We start from the raw sequence: 18,064 nt of genomic DNA on the forward strand, positions 1-18,064 counted from the left end.
TTCCAACGAAGAGTCCTGGAGCCCCTGCACCTCTCTGTCCCGTTGCTCTCCTGGATCCCTGGTGTTACACTCATTCTCTTCCCCTTCTTCCCAGCTGATTCTCCCTCTAGCGCTTGGACCTTCCCCTGCAGAATCAGAGACCCTCTCCTTCTCCCGTGCCTCTGATGGCAGTTCCCTGACAATCACCATCAGAACTTTCAGACATTTCCTCTCCGTTCCATGCCGGAGCACTCTCAGTCTAAAACTGAAACCAACTCACAGAAGAAAGACTGTGACGATAGCATAGCGTCGCGTAGACGCCCCCCCCGATACAGAACACCAAGAAGGTTAACCCTATAACCACCATACTCCACAATAACTGTTGTTGTTGTTGTTGTTGCTGTTGTTGTTGTTGTTATTATTATTATTATTATATCAGGTGCTTGAGAAAAGGCTTCTTCTGGTACAATTTCTCATAGGGTGTGCTGTTTACAGCTGAGGAGTATCTCCTGCTAGAAACATACAGAAAACAATTCAGTCCTTCAGCCCAAAATGAATTTGGCAAATTTGCATTATGCAACTATGATTTCATGCCCTGTAGCAAGATCTGGTTCACCCCTTCACACAAACCATTCTGCCATGGTGATCTTGGGGTACCAACATCATGCTGAATGCCTTAGTCAGGAAACTCTCAAAACCTTTTGAACAAAAGACTCCTCCCCGATCTTGGAAAAGAGAATCAATTTGCACATTATGAACACTTTTCAACCATGCACAAAATTCCTTAAACTTGGTTAGGGCTTGATCCTTTTGTTGCAGCATATACACCCAAGTAAATCTGGAAAAAGAATCAACCAAAACCAGAAAATACTTAGCATTGCTTCTAGAGGGAGATAGAGGACCAACTAAATCAGCGTGCACCTGCTGATAAGGTTTTATAGCTTTCCCCCCAGACAATTTCCCTCTGGGAGCTATCTCAACCTTTGTTTCTGCACATGACTTGCACTTCATGTGATCCTTATTTTCAGACATAACACATGTTTCATTTTTCACCACATCACCACCACCACCACCATATGATAGTAAATACAATCCATTTACATTATAGCCGTACAATATGTTCTCATTGTTCTTGCTAATGATGCACTTCTCTTTACTGAAGGCAACAGTAAAGTCTTGCGAAGTAAACTGGGAAATGCTGAGTAGATTATCAGCCAAACCAGGAACAAAAAGTACATTTTGCACAGCTGTCCCGATGCTCTGAAGGTTAATAGTACCAATACCTTCGCTCTGCAAGCGATGACCATCTGCCTGAAGTACAGTCCCTTGTTGCGCCTTAAAGGTGGCAAAGAGGTGCCGGTCACAGCATAGGTGTCTTGATGCCCCAAAATCTATTATGAACACATTCTGGGCTTTTGGGTTGGTGCTTTGCATGATCAAAGCCTTTGCCTGGGTAGAACTGGGCTGGGCTTGACCCTTGCCTTTGGCCCCTCTGTCCTTGAAGCTCTTGGTAGCTTCCTTGGCTTTTGGGCGCTTTCTACAATCCTTTTGCAGATGCCCCTTCTCACCGCAATTGTAGCACTGCTGTGCTTTCAAAGCTGTGGCACTTTCTGCACTCCACGCCACCGACTGGGGTGCTTTAGAAGCAACAGCCTCCCCCTGATCATTAGCAATAGCCTTCCTGCGGTCAGACTCATTGAGCAGGACAGAGCAAACACATGAAACAGATAAATCAGCAGTTGGCAGAACAGCCAGCTGAGATGTGACAGCTGAGTAACTGTCGCCCAGGGAATTCAAGATCATAAAGCAAAATAAAGACTCTGGAAGTGCGACTTCCCTCTGCACCAGCTGCTCCCTTAGGTATTTCATCTGCGTCAGATGCCTTTGGAGCTCTCCCCCAGGCTGTAACGCCATCTTGGACAGCCTCTGGAAATGAAGCAACGCTGATCCCACAGCTACTCTCAGATGTGCCTCTCAAAGAGCAATCGACACATCTTGAGCTGACCTCTTCACCTGAAGATGGATCAGCTGCTGATCACGTACAGCCAGTGTGAGCGTAGCTCTAGCCTGTTGATCTGCCTTCCTCCACCTTTGGGAGGGCTGGGCTGGCAGACACCTGTGTGCCAAAGGTCAACCGTGTGCCAAACACCCTGTTTCAGCAGCAAAGCCTCAACCTTGAGATTCCAGGTAGCATAATTATCCTTCGTTAAAAGAGGGCATGAGGAAATTCCCAATCCTTGTAATAGATCCCTCTCTGGCTCTTTTACTTCAGCCGGGGAAATTCCACAGCAAACAGTCATAAATCTTGCAAGCGGCTTACCAAGCTCCACTCGTTGAACTGAGAGGTTACATACCTCATTAAATCACTGAGACAGGACTCAGGACACTCTGCAGCACACCCCAGACTCAGAACCAATACACTGCTCCACTTTGGGCTTTGGTACCGATGTCGCAGCTCCACTCTGGCACCCATAACCATGTTGGTTTCTATTTCCCTCACTGTGCAGCAAAATGCTTGTCACAAGACAATTGTTTACATTCCACAGTCAGAGTTACTGTTGGATTCCCAAGGGAATGGGAGACTGGATGTGACATACACTGGTTTCCTGTTTTTCATTGTTCTCTCGGTGTTCTTTTTCCCCAAGATGAGGTTGCTTCTCTGCTCTCACAGAGGCAAGATGCATGTTTGTATGCTCTCAGCATAGAGTGGAAATAAAGTTAAGAATGTGGTACATACTGCTTATCCTTCTGCTGTGTGGACTACTCTGCTTGGGCTCAAGATAAGACGAGCCTGTATCAGCTTCAGATGGACCGAAGCTGTTCAAAATCTCACAAACCATTGTCAGAACACGCCTGGGGGGCACACACAGCCCCCGGAATGAGACAGACCTCTCCAGCCGTCTTCCTGATGAAGTGCAGCCCGGGACGTTCACAAATCAGTCCTGGTGTGCACCAGCGACACATATCTAAAGACATATCTAAAGACGTGCACACTCTATCAGCAGAGTATAGCAGAAACGATCGTGGAGCGTGAGTGTAGCATTGTAACTGATTTATTAAGCAATATATACAGGACAAAGCAACCATGGCATCCTCTCTCTTCTATGAGAGAAAAAAAGAAACAGTACAAAAGTACAGTACAGCGGAAGAGATAAGACTGACTTCCGTTCTCAGACTTTCCAAGCCTAGAAAGTAAAACAGACATGTGATGTAACAATCACACATCCAGCAACAAAGGAGTGAAATGCTAACAAGAGTGTCAAAGAAGAACTAATCTCCAGGAAGAAATTTTATGCTGCCAAGGATTTGGGGAAACACAGCAATATTTTGCAACGTAATCCAAACCACAATCAACTCATGGAACATGCCTATTATGTTCAATGGGGCTTACTCACAAATAAGTGGGACCAGGATTGCAGCCTTGAAGTTAGAAGAGCAACAGTTGGGATGGAGGAGAGTGAGAGTCGTAGACAGAGAAAATGCCACCCCATCCACCCTCAAGCTTGACTTGCAAAGAGCAGCAGGAAATAATCAGAAGAGTTTTCTGCTTATAAAATGCTTCCTTTGAGGAGCTGTTTCTTTGCCCTGGGCCTGGGGCATTCCATAACCACCACAGCACATCGGGGGGGAGCATGGAGGAAAAGGAAAAAACATTGGTGTAACATTGAAACAGAGTTCACAGGGGATGAAAAGGACTGGTTGGGAACTATCAGCCACTACAGTATAGCTGTATAATAATAATAATAATATAATAATAATAATAATTTATTATTTATACCCCGCCCATCTGGCTGGGCTTCCCAAGCCACTCTGGGCGGCTTCCAAAAAAATATTAAAATACTATAATACATCAAACATTAAAAGCTTCCCTAAACAGGGCTGCCTTCAGATATCTTATAAAAGACTCTCACCAGCAAGTCACACACACAAACAAAACATGTCCCACTTCCTCCGGAAAACTAAAACGGAAGATGGGGGTTACTCTTTTCAGGAAATGGAGCAGTGATCAAACAGTCTTAATACTTAACCCACAAATTGCCTTGTGGATTGGTTTTTATTATTATAGAGATTGTGAAATGCAACTGCCAGTCAAATAAAATGAACAATTTTTGTTTGTTTAAAACACATCATGCTCAACATTCTCTAATTGTGTTTCCGTATAGTTAGACATTTCAAGTATTATAAAGAAATCAGGGGGAGGGGGAAATAACCTAGATCAATAACTTTAGTACAGTTCAAAATAAAATGTCCTGAAGGTCAATCAAAAATGTCAAGAAAAAATAGCTTTACTTTCTTTATTATTATTTTTTTCTCCTTTAAAAATACACTTATCTGTACAAGAAAGTACTACAAGTAAACACTGGAAATCATATTATCCCCTTTATTAAATCAAAACATTATTTATTGGCATACCTGGGGTTAATACTAGATGTCACTTTTATTTTATTTCTCTAGGTAATTTTTTTGACAACTATTAAGATAACAAAATACTTAAAAACAAATAAAAATGGGGAGGGAGAAGCAATACACACCAACCCTGGAATTAAAAAATAGTTACTACTATTTTATATGACTTAATGTTCCACAGTTTTTGTTAAAGGTACTAATAATAGCAGTTTCATCTTAATATTAAAAATAACAGTATTTATTTCTGAAATAGACAAAAGGTATTTTGTTTTTATTTTTTATTTTTTTAGACAAAGCTTGGAGGTCTTAGATACACAGATGCAACCAGAAAATGGAAAATGTGGAAAGCAAACCAGAATTGCTAAAAAAATTAAACACATAATTTTTTATATTATCCCTTTAGATTTCTAGAAATTATACAGCCGTCGCTACAAAAATTTGCCCGCTGATAACCAGCTTGACAGTAAACACTAACCATCCTGATAAGAATTCACACAATTAATTATAATAACATACTATAGTTCAGTTTTTCTTTTTCTTTTTTAAAAAATGCAATATAATCAAAAAGAAAGCAAAGGTACAAGAAATTAGTAGTAAAATATTTAATAAATTTACATATTTAAGAATTTTTAAATACTGTTTTTTATAATTTCCCATTTTTTATTTTTAAAATTTGTTACATATCACCTAAGACTTCCAAGCCTTTTTCTGCTACAACAGAAAAGAAAGAAAGAAAAACCACTTGTTGAAATCTCACAGCTCTGGGGTAAGATTAGATGACAGTTATTCTTCTCTCCTCCCACCCCAAAATACAGATCCAAGAGTTTTGCTTGCTTTCTCTCTCTCTCTCTCTCTCTCTCTCTCTCTCTCTCTCTCTCTCTCTCTCTCCCTCTCTCTCTCTCTCTCTCTCTTTTTCCTTATAAATTTGGAAAATCAAAAAAGCCTCCCCCCAAAAAAACAACCGAAAAATAAAAGATTACCCAGCAAAGTCCATAAAGTTTAGTACATTACTAATTGTTCCTGATTCTTAGAAAAAAGTTCAGTATAGATTATCCTAACAACTAGTGTTTCACACACAAAAAACCCAAGAGTTCTTCATCAAAATGTTGCAAATCTAGAAACCCTCTGTTACAAAAAGGTTAATTTCCACAATGATTATGAGAAAGAAAGAGAGAAAGTGGTTGGGGAGGGAAATGAAGACGAGTCAAGGATGTAGTTCTACTGTTCCTGCAAAGAGTAGAAAAAGACAAAATGAAAAATCTGTGTTAAGAAGGAAAGAGAACTTTCAGGAAATAATTAAAACAAAATAACTTGTGGCTGGATCAAACCAAAGGGGCTAATTTGGATTAGAAGTAGCTAAACTGTGATGTTGAACTACAATTCCCATCAGCCTCGAGCGAGCATAGCCAGTGGTCAGGGATGATGGGAGCTGTAGTCTAGCAGCAACTAGAAGGCTACAGGGTCACCATTCCCTGATCTGAGAAGCAACATTACCTGCTGCATGCAAGAGATTAAAGAGGCATTCCCACAAGATAGAGGAGTGGCGGGGGTGGGGGAATGCCTCTTCTTAGATCAGGTTCCTGACCAATGGTCCAGGGATGGTGGGTGTTGTAGTCCAGCAACATCTGGAAAGCCACAGGTTCTCTCCACTCTACCCCAGTTTACCATAGTGGCCTGCCAGATTCCTCTAATTCCCCTATTCCAACTGTGTGCTCCCAGCAACTGGTGTTCAGAGGCAAAGCCCTCATGTTGAGAAGCATTGTTCCCTGAGCACCATTTGCATGAGTGGGCTAGCTAACAGTGGAGCAAGGCTGTGGCTTCTGTGCCTTATAATCACAGGCAGCTTTTGGATCTCGAAAGAGGTATCTACTAATGGAAATGGAGTTGGGGGACCCTCCATAAAAGAGTGAAAGGTGGCCCATCTAGCTCAATATAGTCTACCCTAACCAGCAGCAACTCTCCAGGGGTTACACAGGCAGGGAGTCTCTCTCTACTCTATCTAGAAATGCCGAGGATTGAACTTGGAATATTCTGCATGCAAGAAATATGCTATAAACACTGAGTGGTGTCCTCCTCATTAAAATGGGTAGCCTTCTACTAAATCAGATTATTGGGTCGATCTAGTTCAGTACTGTCTGCCCTGACTGGCAGCAGCTCTCCCGGCAGGAGACATTTGCAGCCCTACCTGGAGATGCCAACAGGGATCAAACATGGGGCCTTCTGCATGCAAAGCAGATGTTGTACCACTGAGCTATGGCCCCTCTCTCTAGGGGCCACAAAGAGGTGGAGAATGGGCAAAAATCATCCCCTACGCTTTTGTTAGCAGAGACCACCATTGGCTTCTCCACAGAAATGTAAGGAGCTGGTAATTATCAGTATTTCATGCTATCTCACACCACCTTAAAAGGCAAAGAGTAAGAGCAAAGCATTGACTTCGATTTTAATTCAGAAAATGTGAGCGCAAATGAACCTGAGCTCTCATAAATCTGAGAAATGCAGAATCTGCTGCTTGCCAGTATGCAGCTCATTACTTGGAAATGTACGTTACACTGTTACAGTTTTGACTTTGCTTTCACCAGATCCGGAAGAGGCTAAACTAAGTTTGGGAATCATAACCTAAGAACAATGGCCCATCTAGTCCAGCCTCCTGTTCTCACAGTGGCCACCTGGATGCCTGTGGAAAACCAGAAAACAGGGTTTCAACACAAGAGCACTCGCCCCTCTGTGGTTTTCAGCAACTGGTATTTGAAAGCACTGCTGCCTCCAACTGTGGAGGCAGAGCATAGTCATCATGGCTAGTAGCTATTGATAACCCTCTCTTCCATGAACTTGTCCAATATTATTTGAAAACCATCCAGCTTAGTGGTCATCACTTCCTCCTGTGGGAGCTAGTCTCATAGTTAAACTATGCACTGCGTGAATAAGTCATTTTCTTTTATATGCCTTGAATCTGACAACATTCCAACATTCAGCTGCACTGTTTGTCCATGAGTCCTAATGTTATGAGAGAGGAGAAAAACTTAAGTTTTAAGTTTAAATTAAGTTAAACTAAGTTTGGAATACAGTCGTCTGGTGTGACTTCAGAATCCCTTCCAAGCAACCAAGGTAGAAAATGTTGCAAAAACTTTGACTTGGTTCTCTTTTTTTAGGGGGGTGGGAGTGGCCACAAGCAACATAATAAGATACAGTGGTACCTTGGGTTACATACGCTTCAGGTTACATACGCTTCAGGTTACAGACTCTGCTAACCAAGAAATAGTACCTCGGGTTAGTAACTTTGCTTCAGGATGAGAACAGAAATCGTGCGGCGGCAGCGCGGCAGGCCCCATTAGCTAAAATGGTACCTCAGATTAAGAACAGTTTTAGGTTAAGAACAGACCTCCAGAATGAATTAAGTTCTTAACCCGAGGTACCACTGTACACAGGGCTAGGTGCTTCTGTTTAATTGTTTTCAAGGCTGAACTGAACAAGGAACAGTTGTCAGTAAGGGGGATGCAGATACGGCAGAGAAGCGAGACTCACCTGGCTGTGAGTCTGAGCTTGTCCTAATGTCTGGCCATAATAAGCAGCCTGCTGTCTGTAATACTCTGCCCAGGCCATTGTGTAGTCGGGCTGGGAGCTGGCTTGAGACACAGCAGTGGCAGCATGACCTGGAGGGGAAAAAGAACAACGCACTCAGAGAAAGCCAATTGTCAGAGGAATCAAGTAAGAAAATTTCCAAATGCAGTCAACAAACCCAGATCCCCCCTGCCCCCTTTCCAAATACAGGACCCCAGGGCAGACCGTGCTTAATTGTGATTAGTTGCCCGCAACCCCTGGTTAAGATCACAAACATTCACACTGAGAATGTCCACTGTCTGAAACCCTGGAGAGCATCTGACTCATTCTAAGGCAGCTTTCTACATTCCTTTTTAAATCATTCTCACAAGGAATAGAAATCTTTATTTTTAGGGAAAGGGCCATAGCTCAGTGGCAGAGTGCATGCTTTGCATGCAGAAGGTCCCAGGTTCATATTCCAATGACTCAGGCACCAAATACCTTAATAATAATAATAATAATAATAATAATAATAATAATAATAATAATAATAATTTATTTATATACCACCCTCCCCAGCCGAAGCCGGGCTCAGGGCGGCTAAGAACAATAAAATAGTGCAACATTCTAAAAACATTTAATTATAAAAATTAATTAAAATCCAATTGATGGCAACCATTAAGCTTAAGTTCTGTAAAGATTGCCAAAGGAGGGAGTCAGGCTGCGCCCTGACCAAAGGCTTGGTGGAACAGCTCTGTCTTGCAGGCCCTGCGGAAAGATGTCAAATCCCGCAGGGCCCTGGTCTCTTGTGACAGAGCGTTCCACCAGATTGGAGCCGCAGCCGAGAAAGCCCTGGCTCTAGTTGAGGCCAGCCTAATCTCTCTGTGGCCTGGGACCTTCAGGATGTTTTTATTTGAAGACCGTAAGTTCCTCTGTGGGACATACCAGGAGAGGCGGTCCCGTAGGTACGAGGGTCCTAAGCCGTATAGGGCTTTAAAGGTCAAAACCAGCACCTTAAACCTGATCCTGTACTCCACAGGAGCCAGTGCAGCTGGTATAGCACCGGGTGAATGTGATCTCGCAGCGAAGACCCCGTAAGGAGTCTCGCCGCGGCATTCTGCACCCGCTGGAGTTTCTGGGTCAGTCTCAAGGGCAGCCCCACGTAGAGCGAGATACAATAATCCAGTCTGGAGTTGACCGTCGCGTGGATGATAGTGGCTAGGTCAGGGCGAGAGAGGTAAGGAGCCAACTGCTTAGCTTGGCGGAGATGAAAAAATGCCGCCTTTGTTATAGCTGTAATCTGCGCCTCCATGGAGAGGGAGGTATCGAAGATTACACCCAAACTCTTAACAGACGGTGCTGGCACTAATTGCGCCCCCGCAAGAGATGGGAGTTGCCCCCTCAATCCCATATCGTCCCGTCCCAGCCAGAGGACCTCTGTCTTCGAAGGATTTAACTTCAACCGGCTCCCACATAACCATCCAGCCACAGCTTCCAGACATCTGGTCAGTGTGTCTGGGGCCGAGTCAGGATGGCCATCCATCAACAGATAGAGTTGGGTGTCATCAGCATACTGATGGCAGCCCAGAACAAAACTCCAGACAAGCTGGGCGAGGGGGCGCATAAAGATGTTAAAAAGCATCGGGGAGAGTATCGCACCCTGAGGCACTCCACACACCAAGGAGTGGCGCGATGACAATTCCCCCCAAGCGACACCCTCTGTCCCTGACCAGATAGAAATGACAATTCCCCCCAAGCGACACCCTCTGTCCCCGACCAGATAGAAATGAGCACAGCCATTGAAGGACTGTGCCCTGGATCCCCACGTCGGCAAGGCGGTGGTCCAGGAGTTCGTGATCGACCATGTCGAAGGCTGCTGACAGGTCTAGAAGAAGAAGAAGAAAGATTGCCTCCTTTCCTACAGACCCTCCTGTCTGTTAAGATCAGCGTGGGGGGGGGGGCTCTTAGTTGATCCACCACCCTCAGAGGTTTGGGAGGTGGGAGAAGTGGGCTAGGAGAGGGCATTATCTGTGGCAGTCTCTAAGCTGTGGAACTCCTTCCCCACAGAGGTGAATATTAAAGATGTGCCTCTTTATTCTGGCTTTTGACAACTTAAGGTGTATATTTTGGGGAGCCACATTATTCCTTTGATGGTAAGTTGTTTTAAAATGTTCTTAATATTGCTTTTATGTTGCTGTAACCTGCCCTGGGACTAGTGCTATGCAATAAATCGCCATACCATTGTACTGAAATAACATTGTGGTAAGTGTTTCAACAAGACAATATACCAATGAACAAAAGGTGGAGACTACAGCTTCCCAGGGTGTAGCTCAGCTGTACAATACTCCAGCTTTGCTTGCTCTCTCCCTCCTCCCTGAAAATAAATGAAGATAAGCCCTCACACAAACCAGCAAATTCTTTCAGCTTCACCTGTATATTTCCACTTAGAGCTCAGTTAATTATGCAGAGCCTGCTAACAATCCAGGAGGAACTTCCCATAGCTAGACAAAAATCCAGCGGGGGGGGGGGGGAGTAAACAAAGAATGTAAACAAAGAACTGGAAAGCTCTTATTTCTTCCCTCACACTCACTCCCACAGGTGAAAAAAAAAGAGGGGGAAGAGTTTTTATTTTTATTTTCTGGTGGTGTTTATGTTGTTGGTTTCTCCTAAATTGCTCTCCTCCATATTAAAAAGGAAGGGCTAGTTAGTTAGTTAGTTAGTTAGTTAGTTAGTTAGTTAGTTAGTTAGTAAGTTAAAGGAGACTTATCTTTTTGCTTGCTTGTCCCCCCTCCCTTTGATAAAAAGGGAGAGATTGGCGGAATGAGGGCTTTTGGGGGGCCCTGGGGGGGATGGAAGGGAGAAGATTTAGCAGGCTACTTTATGCTGAAATAGGAGGTTGGATAATGTGTGAGAATGATGGGGCGGGTGCAAGCAAATGTGTGTCTACTCACAAGCAAGCCCTACTGAATTCAATGGGGCTTACTCCCAGGAAAGTAGAAGTAAGTTTAGTTGAACTCAGTGCATAGATTGTACTTAGATCTCTGAGTGGGGAAGCAGATGCAGCTTGACTAGTAAATCACTTGAACTATTCTTAAATTAGTTGAAAATATATTAAATATAAAATATGGAAGTTTATTTAATATTTTTATTAAATCTACTACTTCCTTACATTTTAAGGCCCTCCACTGCCACAGGGAGCCTCGTTAAAGCCCTCGGCTGCTGCAGGAAAATGCAGCACACCCTCTGCCACCATGGGGAAGTATGGCAGGACCCTCTGACACCACGGGGATGCCCAGCGAGGCCCTCCACCACCATATATATATATAGATAGATATACATATAGATATAGATGTATATAGATATAGAGATATTTAGCTGGTGATATATTGTGATGTTGAAAACCTGATATCGCCCAGCCCTACCTGGGACCTTAAGGTAAAGGTGGACAAAATAATAATAATAATAATAATAATAATAATAATAATAATAATAATAATAATAATAATAATATCACACCACCAATCCTTGAAGGAGCCCATGTTGCCACAGATGGTTCTCCCCCTTCAATCCCCACAACAACCCTGTGAGGGAGGCCCAGTTGAGAGGCAGTGACTGGCTCAAGGTCACCCAGTGAGAAAATTCCAGTCTGCTACTTCGGACCCGTAGGGGAAGCGCCAAGGCTACGCGCTCCCCTGAAAAAGCCCCACAGAAGAGTGGGGTCTTGAGGGGACAAGCTGAAATGGGGGTAACTCGCCACAGCTTCTCTTTCTTCTTGCCACTGCGTCAGCAGCGAGTGGGGGGGGCAGCAAGCGGCTTGAGTCCATTCACGGTGATATCGCAGTCCAGTAGCTGAAGCCACAAGTCGCCACCAAAAGTAGCAGACTTTCCAAACAAGGTAATTAATGCTAAAACGTTTTAGAATCTTATTTAATAAATTTGGACTTTTAAAGTAATTTGGTGAAGACAGAAACCAAACAGGAAGTCAACTTCCATTTTCTGACTGACAGGCTCTATAAGCAGGGATTTGTGAATGGGAGACGAGAGCCTTTCTACAGCCTTTTGAGCATCTTTTACACTATTAAGCTGCACTTTGGCAAGTAGTTAAAGATTCCTCTTCTCTTGGAATCAACTAAATTGGATGAACTATTGTCCTTTTGAATTTGGATTGAAGATTTTTGTGAATGGAAGGCTGGGTGAGCAAGTAATTAGCAGACAGGTTTGGAGATGGATTAAAACACAGACCTGGACAAACAATCTTGGAATTAAGCTAAAAGGACCCTGGAACATTGCATGAACAACCTAAGCTTGGCAGGAGAACACTCTGCTGATCTTGGGGAGAAACTGTTGGAATTCATAGTCTATGTGCAGCTTGGCAAGTGAGCAATTAGCGTCTCTGCTACATGCTGGGGAGAAGGAGCACGGAAAGAATCTGCCTAGAAATAAGAGGACACAGTAACAGCTTGGTGATTGGCTGAGGTCTCCCATATAGGCAGCATGACCACAATAATCAAGTTACTAGTCGTCAGTCTTTGTTCCTGATCGTCGTCCTGACTGGACAATCTTGAGAGTTGCTTAAGAAATGCTGCAATACTCTGCTAAGCTGTGCAGCAGGTGAAAGCACTTCAAAGGTCAACAGGCTTCAAAGTTTTAACAGAAACTCCAGAGAGGCAGAGTACCTGGAAGAGCAGGGGTTGGATTTGGAAGAAATTACCACACTGGTTCTTTCCATATTGATATTACACGAAGACCAGGGTACCACATTTGAAAATTTAAATATTGGAACTAGCCACCCATTGGATTATAATAACAACATCTGGATTACATCTGCCATTTCTATTTGCCATCTTCTGGATTATAAACCATATTGAGCTTATTTGGAATATACTTGGAACATTATTGGAATACAACCGCAAATACAAAATTGGAACCCGAAGAAAAAACGCTTAGTTCACCTACAGTACACGGATCAAAGTTCGTAAGCAGCTAATTTCAAGTAACTATTAAGTGACAGCAATATCGTGTTTATTTTCTTCTTTATTTTTTTCTTCCTCTCCTCTCTCTCTTTTTCTTCCTTTTATTTTCTACTTGTTGCTTTTAAACAATTTTAAATTTGCATTTTTGTTAAATACTTTTAATTTTGTGTATATAAAAGTTGTAGACAGATTAGACATTGTACCAGGGGGTGCCAGGCTTTTGGGAGGTAAAGAGGCGACTTTGCTGGTAGGCTTGGAAGTGGAACTTTCCAACTCTGAGCCTTCCAGTGAGAAAGAGATAAGTCCAGGCAGCCCTAACCTTGAAGTTGGGGGGACTGAAGTAATTGTTTTGATGACAGTCATGGCGGAGAAAAGTAAACAAGAATCGACTATAGGAACAAGACAGAAAGAAGCAGAGAAAAGAAGGGCCTCTGCTCAGGAAGAAACAGAAAAAAATGGCCAAAGCAGATTTTTCAGAACTCATGGCTTTACATTTTGCAGAATTCAAACAGGAAATGGACCAGTCAATGGAGAAATTAACTAGGGAAGTAAAAGCTGACATTGAAAATAGTACTAAAGTGCTTTCACAGAAATTTGATAAACTAGATGAAAAAGTGAATTCTTTATAAGCAAAAATTGAGAAATTGGAAAAGTCAGCAGGGGAGGTGGAAGATATTAAGACAGAACAAGGGGCGGTGGCAGGGGCGATGGGGGGGTGTCTCACTGATAGACAGAATGAGCTGGAAGAACAAATTCTTCTACTACAATTAAAACAGAATGCTAACACTGTTCGAATAAGGGGATTACCAGAAAATGAAAAAGACCCATGTACCTAAAGATCATATACGGGAACTAAAAAACAAGAACTTGGGTCTAGAGTTTATAGCCGCAGCGGCGGAAAAGAAAAGAGGGGTGGTAATTTATGTAAAACCAGTGTTAAGTCCACAACTAATATTTCAAGATGAGGAAGGTAGAATAGTAGGAGTAGAAATACAAATAAATCAAGAAAAGATCATAGTGGTAGGAGTGTATGCTCCAAATAATAATAAATCCGAATTTTACAGAAAATTGGAAGAGAAGCTTTGGGAATTCGAGAATGGAAAGATAATTATGATGGGAGATATGAATGGAGTTATATCTATTGAAATGGATAGAACTGAGAGAGGGGAAAAATCAAACTCAGGCATACTACCATTATCATTCTTCCAGTTGACTGATAATCTTAATTTATTCGATACCTGGAGATTGAAGCATCCCACTGAAAAGGATATTACTTATTTTTCCGGAGATAAAAAATCGGGAGGGAGAATAGATGCAATTTGGGCCTCTAAAAAATTGACATTGAGCTTGGTAAAAGCAGAGATTCTGAATAAATCTCTCTCAGACCATAATCCAGTTACTATACACATAAGATTTAAAAAACATACGAGAGGGAGGTGGAGGATGAATTATGAACTTTGGAGAGATGAGCAAAAGGTGAATAAAATGAGGGAACTGTTGAAGGAATTTTTCGAAATTAATGAGAGACATGGGACAGACAGGAAAATCATTTGGGATACCAGTAAAGCCTATATGAGAGGAATTGGAATACAACAAATGACAAGAATAAGGAAGGATAAAGCAAAGGATACTACGGAAATAAATAAACACATAAGGGAGAAGGAAAAAGAACTGTTGAAAAATCCAAAACAAGAGAGTATAATCCAGAATATTAAAATTTTACAATCCCAATTAAATAATTTAATAAACAAAGAGGTAGAAAATAAGATTAAATGGACAAAACAAAGGTGTTTTGAATCGGCAAATAAACCGGGTAGGATGTTGTCCTGGCTAACAAAGGAGAAGCAAGTGGTTAGGGTTATAAATAAGATTATTGTACAAGGAAAAGAAATTACAGACCCGGACCAAATAAAAATGATGTTTAGGAATTTTTATAAAAAATTATACGAGTTGGAAGACAAAGATGAGAATAAAATTAAAGAGTATGTAAGAGAAAACAAAATCCCTGAACTAGATGGCAAGGAATTTAGTAATTTAAACTCGTGCATAAGCTCAGAAGAAATAAGAGAGGTGATAAGGAAAATGGAAACTGGGAAATCACCAGGCCCAGACGGAATACCGATTACATATTACAAGAAACTAGAAGAAGTAATAATCCTTAGACTTAAAAAGATCATGAATGAGATAATGGAAGAAGGGAAAATTCCTGACTCTTGGCGCGAAGCGTGGATAACCTTATTACCAAAACAAGGAATGGACCCAAATATTATAAAGAACTACAGGCCAATTTCACTATTGAATATTGATTACAAAATTTTCGCAGCTGTGTTAGCAAATAGATTGAAAAAATGCTTGAACAGAGTAATAGGCAGGGACCAGAATGGCTTCTTACCAGGGAGACAGATAAAAAATAATACAAGAATAGTGATTGATCTTCTAGAATATATTGATATGAAACCTAGCAAGAAGGTGGCAATGCTACTGGTAGATGCAGAGAAAGCCTTCGACAGTGTGGGACTTCCGGGGTGGCGCCATCGGTAATGGCGGATTCCCTCTGATCCGGAGGGACTGCCTCCACGGAAAACGGGTCTGTTCCGCTACGGCGAAGCGGGGACCCTTTAAAAAATCACAGGCGGATGAAGCCTGTGACCATGGGACTCGGCGGGCACCTTTTGCGCCCCCCCCAATTCGTAAAGGAACCCAATTACGGGCTCCGGAGTGAAGAGGGGCTAGTGGCGCGGTGCTGAAAGTCAACTGCTTCTTCCGTGGAGCGAAGCCGCACAGCCGTTGCCGGAGAGCGCTACCTTTTTCCTGGGACAATTTGGCTACAAAAACAACTACCCGTGAGCAGATCAAATTTGGACAATTGGACTTTAAACAACGATCTGTGAGTAGAACGGAAAATTGGATTAAGAAATTCCTATTAATTTGGCACTGAAGCGGGAAGGTCTAAACAGGAAGTCAGCCTTCCGTTTCTTGTAGATAGATTAAAGCAAAGACATGTCAAACTAGAGTTTAGAAAATCGTTTGTAAAGGATCAACTTTCATCATCTAAAACTACTGAACCCCCTTCGGAAGCAGGATAAGAGGGGGGATTTTTTCCGGATTGTTTAAACCTGCAGAAGAGAGTGTAAAGAAAAGTAATTTTCCACCGTCTTGAACCTGGGAGCGGGGTGTCAGGACAGACGTTTTTGGGAAGTTCATTGACTATAGACAAATGTTTTTGACAGACAGTTAAAAGAAGAGAAACATAGTGATTCCATTGTTCTCTTTCACATTTTAAAGGAACAAATATTAGCAAAATATCTGAAAAAGGAAACTTGGTTGTTAGATCTGCTGTTAAAAAAAAAGAAAAAAAAGAAAAGAGATTGATACAAATAGAAGTTCTTCCCCTAGAGGGAGCTTGTGAAACTGTTATTAAATTTGAACTGGGGAGCTTCGCAGCTGCAAACAGATTAAGATCGTGGGAACAGACTTCTGACCTTGCATAACAATGTATTCAGAGGCTCTGGTGTGTGCTTTCTGCAAGACAAGTGCTTTATTGGAACAGTTACATGAGAAGACGGATTTGATGACTGTTGCGATTAGAAATTTTGGACAGGTTGTGGGTATCTATATAGAGCCCACCCAGGAAGCAACTCAGGAGTGTGCTCTGACAGATCAGATGAGGGAGGAGGTTGTTGCTGGACCTCGGGTGGCAGAGATGGAGGGAGCTGTGGCCCAGCAGGAACATGAGTTGTTGGATCTGACAAATGAACTTGGAAAAAGCCAGATGTGGAGAGATAGAGTTTTGTTTGGCTTGGAGATGGGGGGCTGGATAGACCCCCCTATGCAGGGATGTCTTGACTTTTCAAGTCTGGCAATGGGCCGTGAGGAGTTTGGGGTTGTGGGGGTCCTCAACTCTGGAGGGACCTTGAAACATGCTTTTAAATAGCACATGGAGCTCAGTGTGGACTATGGAAAAGGGGCTGATCTGTCGAGAAGGGACAAAAATACTGTCAAGTTGGAGTTTCCACAAGTGAAAGGACCAGGAGACAAAGTAAAGTACAGGTATAAATATGAAGAAGATCTGCGGAAGGGACATGGAAGAGACTCAAGGGCCTCGGACATAAGATTACCAGGTTAATGAACTAGATGGATGGGATAGAAAGGACTGACAAAACCCGGGACCAGGAGGAAGAGACGTTGGATGAAGATTGGAAAAAAGTTTTTTTAAAAATTTACTTAGGATTGTTCTGTAAAATTAATGAGTATTAGAAAAATGTTGGAACGAAATTATTTGGCTTTAGCAGAAATGATAAAAAGAACTATGCAAGAATATGTTATGGTTATGAGAAATTGGTATAAATAAGATTTAAGTTTTAAGTTTTAGGGTTTTTTATAGTAAGATAAGGTTAAAATAGATTAAGGTAATTTAATGACAGAATACTATGAAAAATGGGAAGGATTTGCTGTGATAATTAATAACTAGAATACAAAAAAGGGAGGTGTGAGGAGGTCGATGAAATAAAGTAATGACAGTTAAGGATTTGAGAATATTGGATCTGTTTTTAAATTTTTGTGGTTTACTTTTGTTTTTTGATGTGTTATATGTTTTGGTTTTGCTTTTTGCTTTTGATTTTTATTGTTTGATTGCTGTTTGTTTTTCCCTTGTTTTTTTCTTCTCTGTTTCTTTGTTTTTTCTGTAATTTTAAAATGCTTAATAAATATCTTTCTTTTTTTTTAAAGACAGTGTGGCCTGGAATTTTCTGGTCCACACTGTGGAAAGTTTGAAACTTGGGAACAAAATTTCGAATGGTATTAAAGCGATATATGAAAACCAGAAAGCTAAGCTAAGAATTAACAATGAAATAACTGAAGAATTCCAAATTGAAAGAGGCACCAGACAAGGATGCCCTCTATCCCCACTTTTGTTTATTATGACGCTGGGAAAACTCCTAATAGCGATAAGAAAGGACCCAAAAATCAAGGGGATTAGTCTAGGTAAAAGACAATATAAAGTCAAAGCGTTTGCGAACGATGTAATCATTACTACAGAAAACCCAGAGGAAAGTATACCAGAAGCACTAAAGAAATTGTTTGAATATGGAGGAGTATCAGGCTTTAAGTTAAATAAAGAAAAATCTAAATTACTAACGAAAAATATGGGGGTAAAGGAACAGGAAGAA

At 41.8% G+C, this 18,064-nt stretch overlaps 2 protein-coding genes across 7 annotated transcripts in view; one reads left to right on the top strand and one right to left on the bottom strand.

The window, feature by feature from the left end:
* LOC308578043 (uncharacterized protein) overlaps nt 1–18,064 on the top strand; it is a gene marked incomplete at its 3' end in the record, with an annotated part of 582,197 nt that overhangs the window by 474,474 nt on the left and 89,659 nt on the right. The gene's annotated exons all lie outside the window — the stretch shown is intronic.
* LOC308577831 (far upstream element-binding protein 3-like) overlaps nt 190–18,064 on the bottom strand; it is a 400,928-nt gene continuing 383,053 nt past the window's right edge. For 2 of the 6 annotated variants that reach the window (XM_081178225.1, XM_081178228.1), the window contains 2 exons: nt 7,909–8,036; nt 191–488 (listed from right to left, as the gene is read on the bottom strand). In XM_081178225.1, the coding sequence (XP_081034351.1) occupies nt 453–488; nt 7,909–8,036 (164 nt within the window). In that variant the 3' untranslated portion in view covers nt 191–452. Of the gene's footprint in view, nt 489–3,995; nt 5,614–7,908; nt 8,037–18,064 lie in introns of those variants that run through there. The other 4 variants (XM_081178229.1, XM_081178226.1, XM_081178227.1 and 1 more) reach the window with 3 other exon arrangements.

The sequence above is a fragment of the Podarcis bocagei genome, assembly GCF_964188305.1.
Source record: "Podarcis bocagei genome assembly, chromosome: W".
NCBI lineage: Eukaryota > Metazoa > Chordata > Lepidosauria > Squamata > Lacertidae > Podarcis > Podarcis bocagei.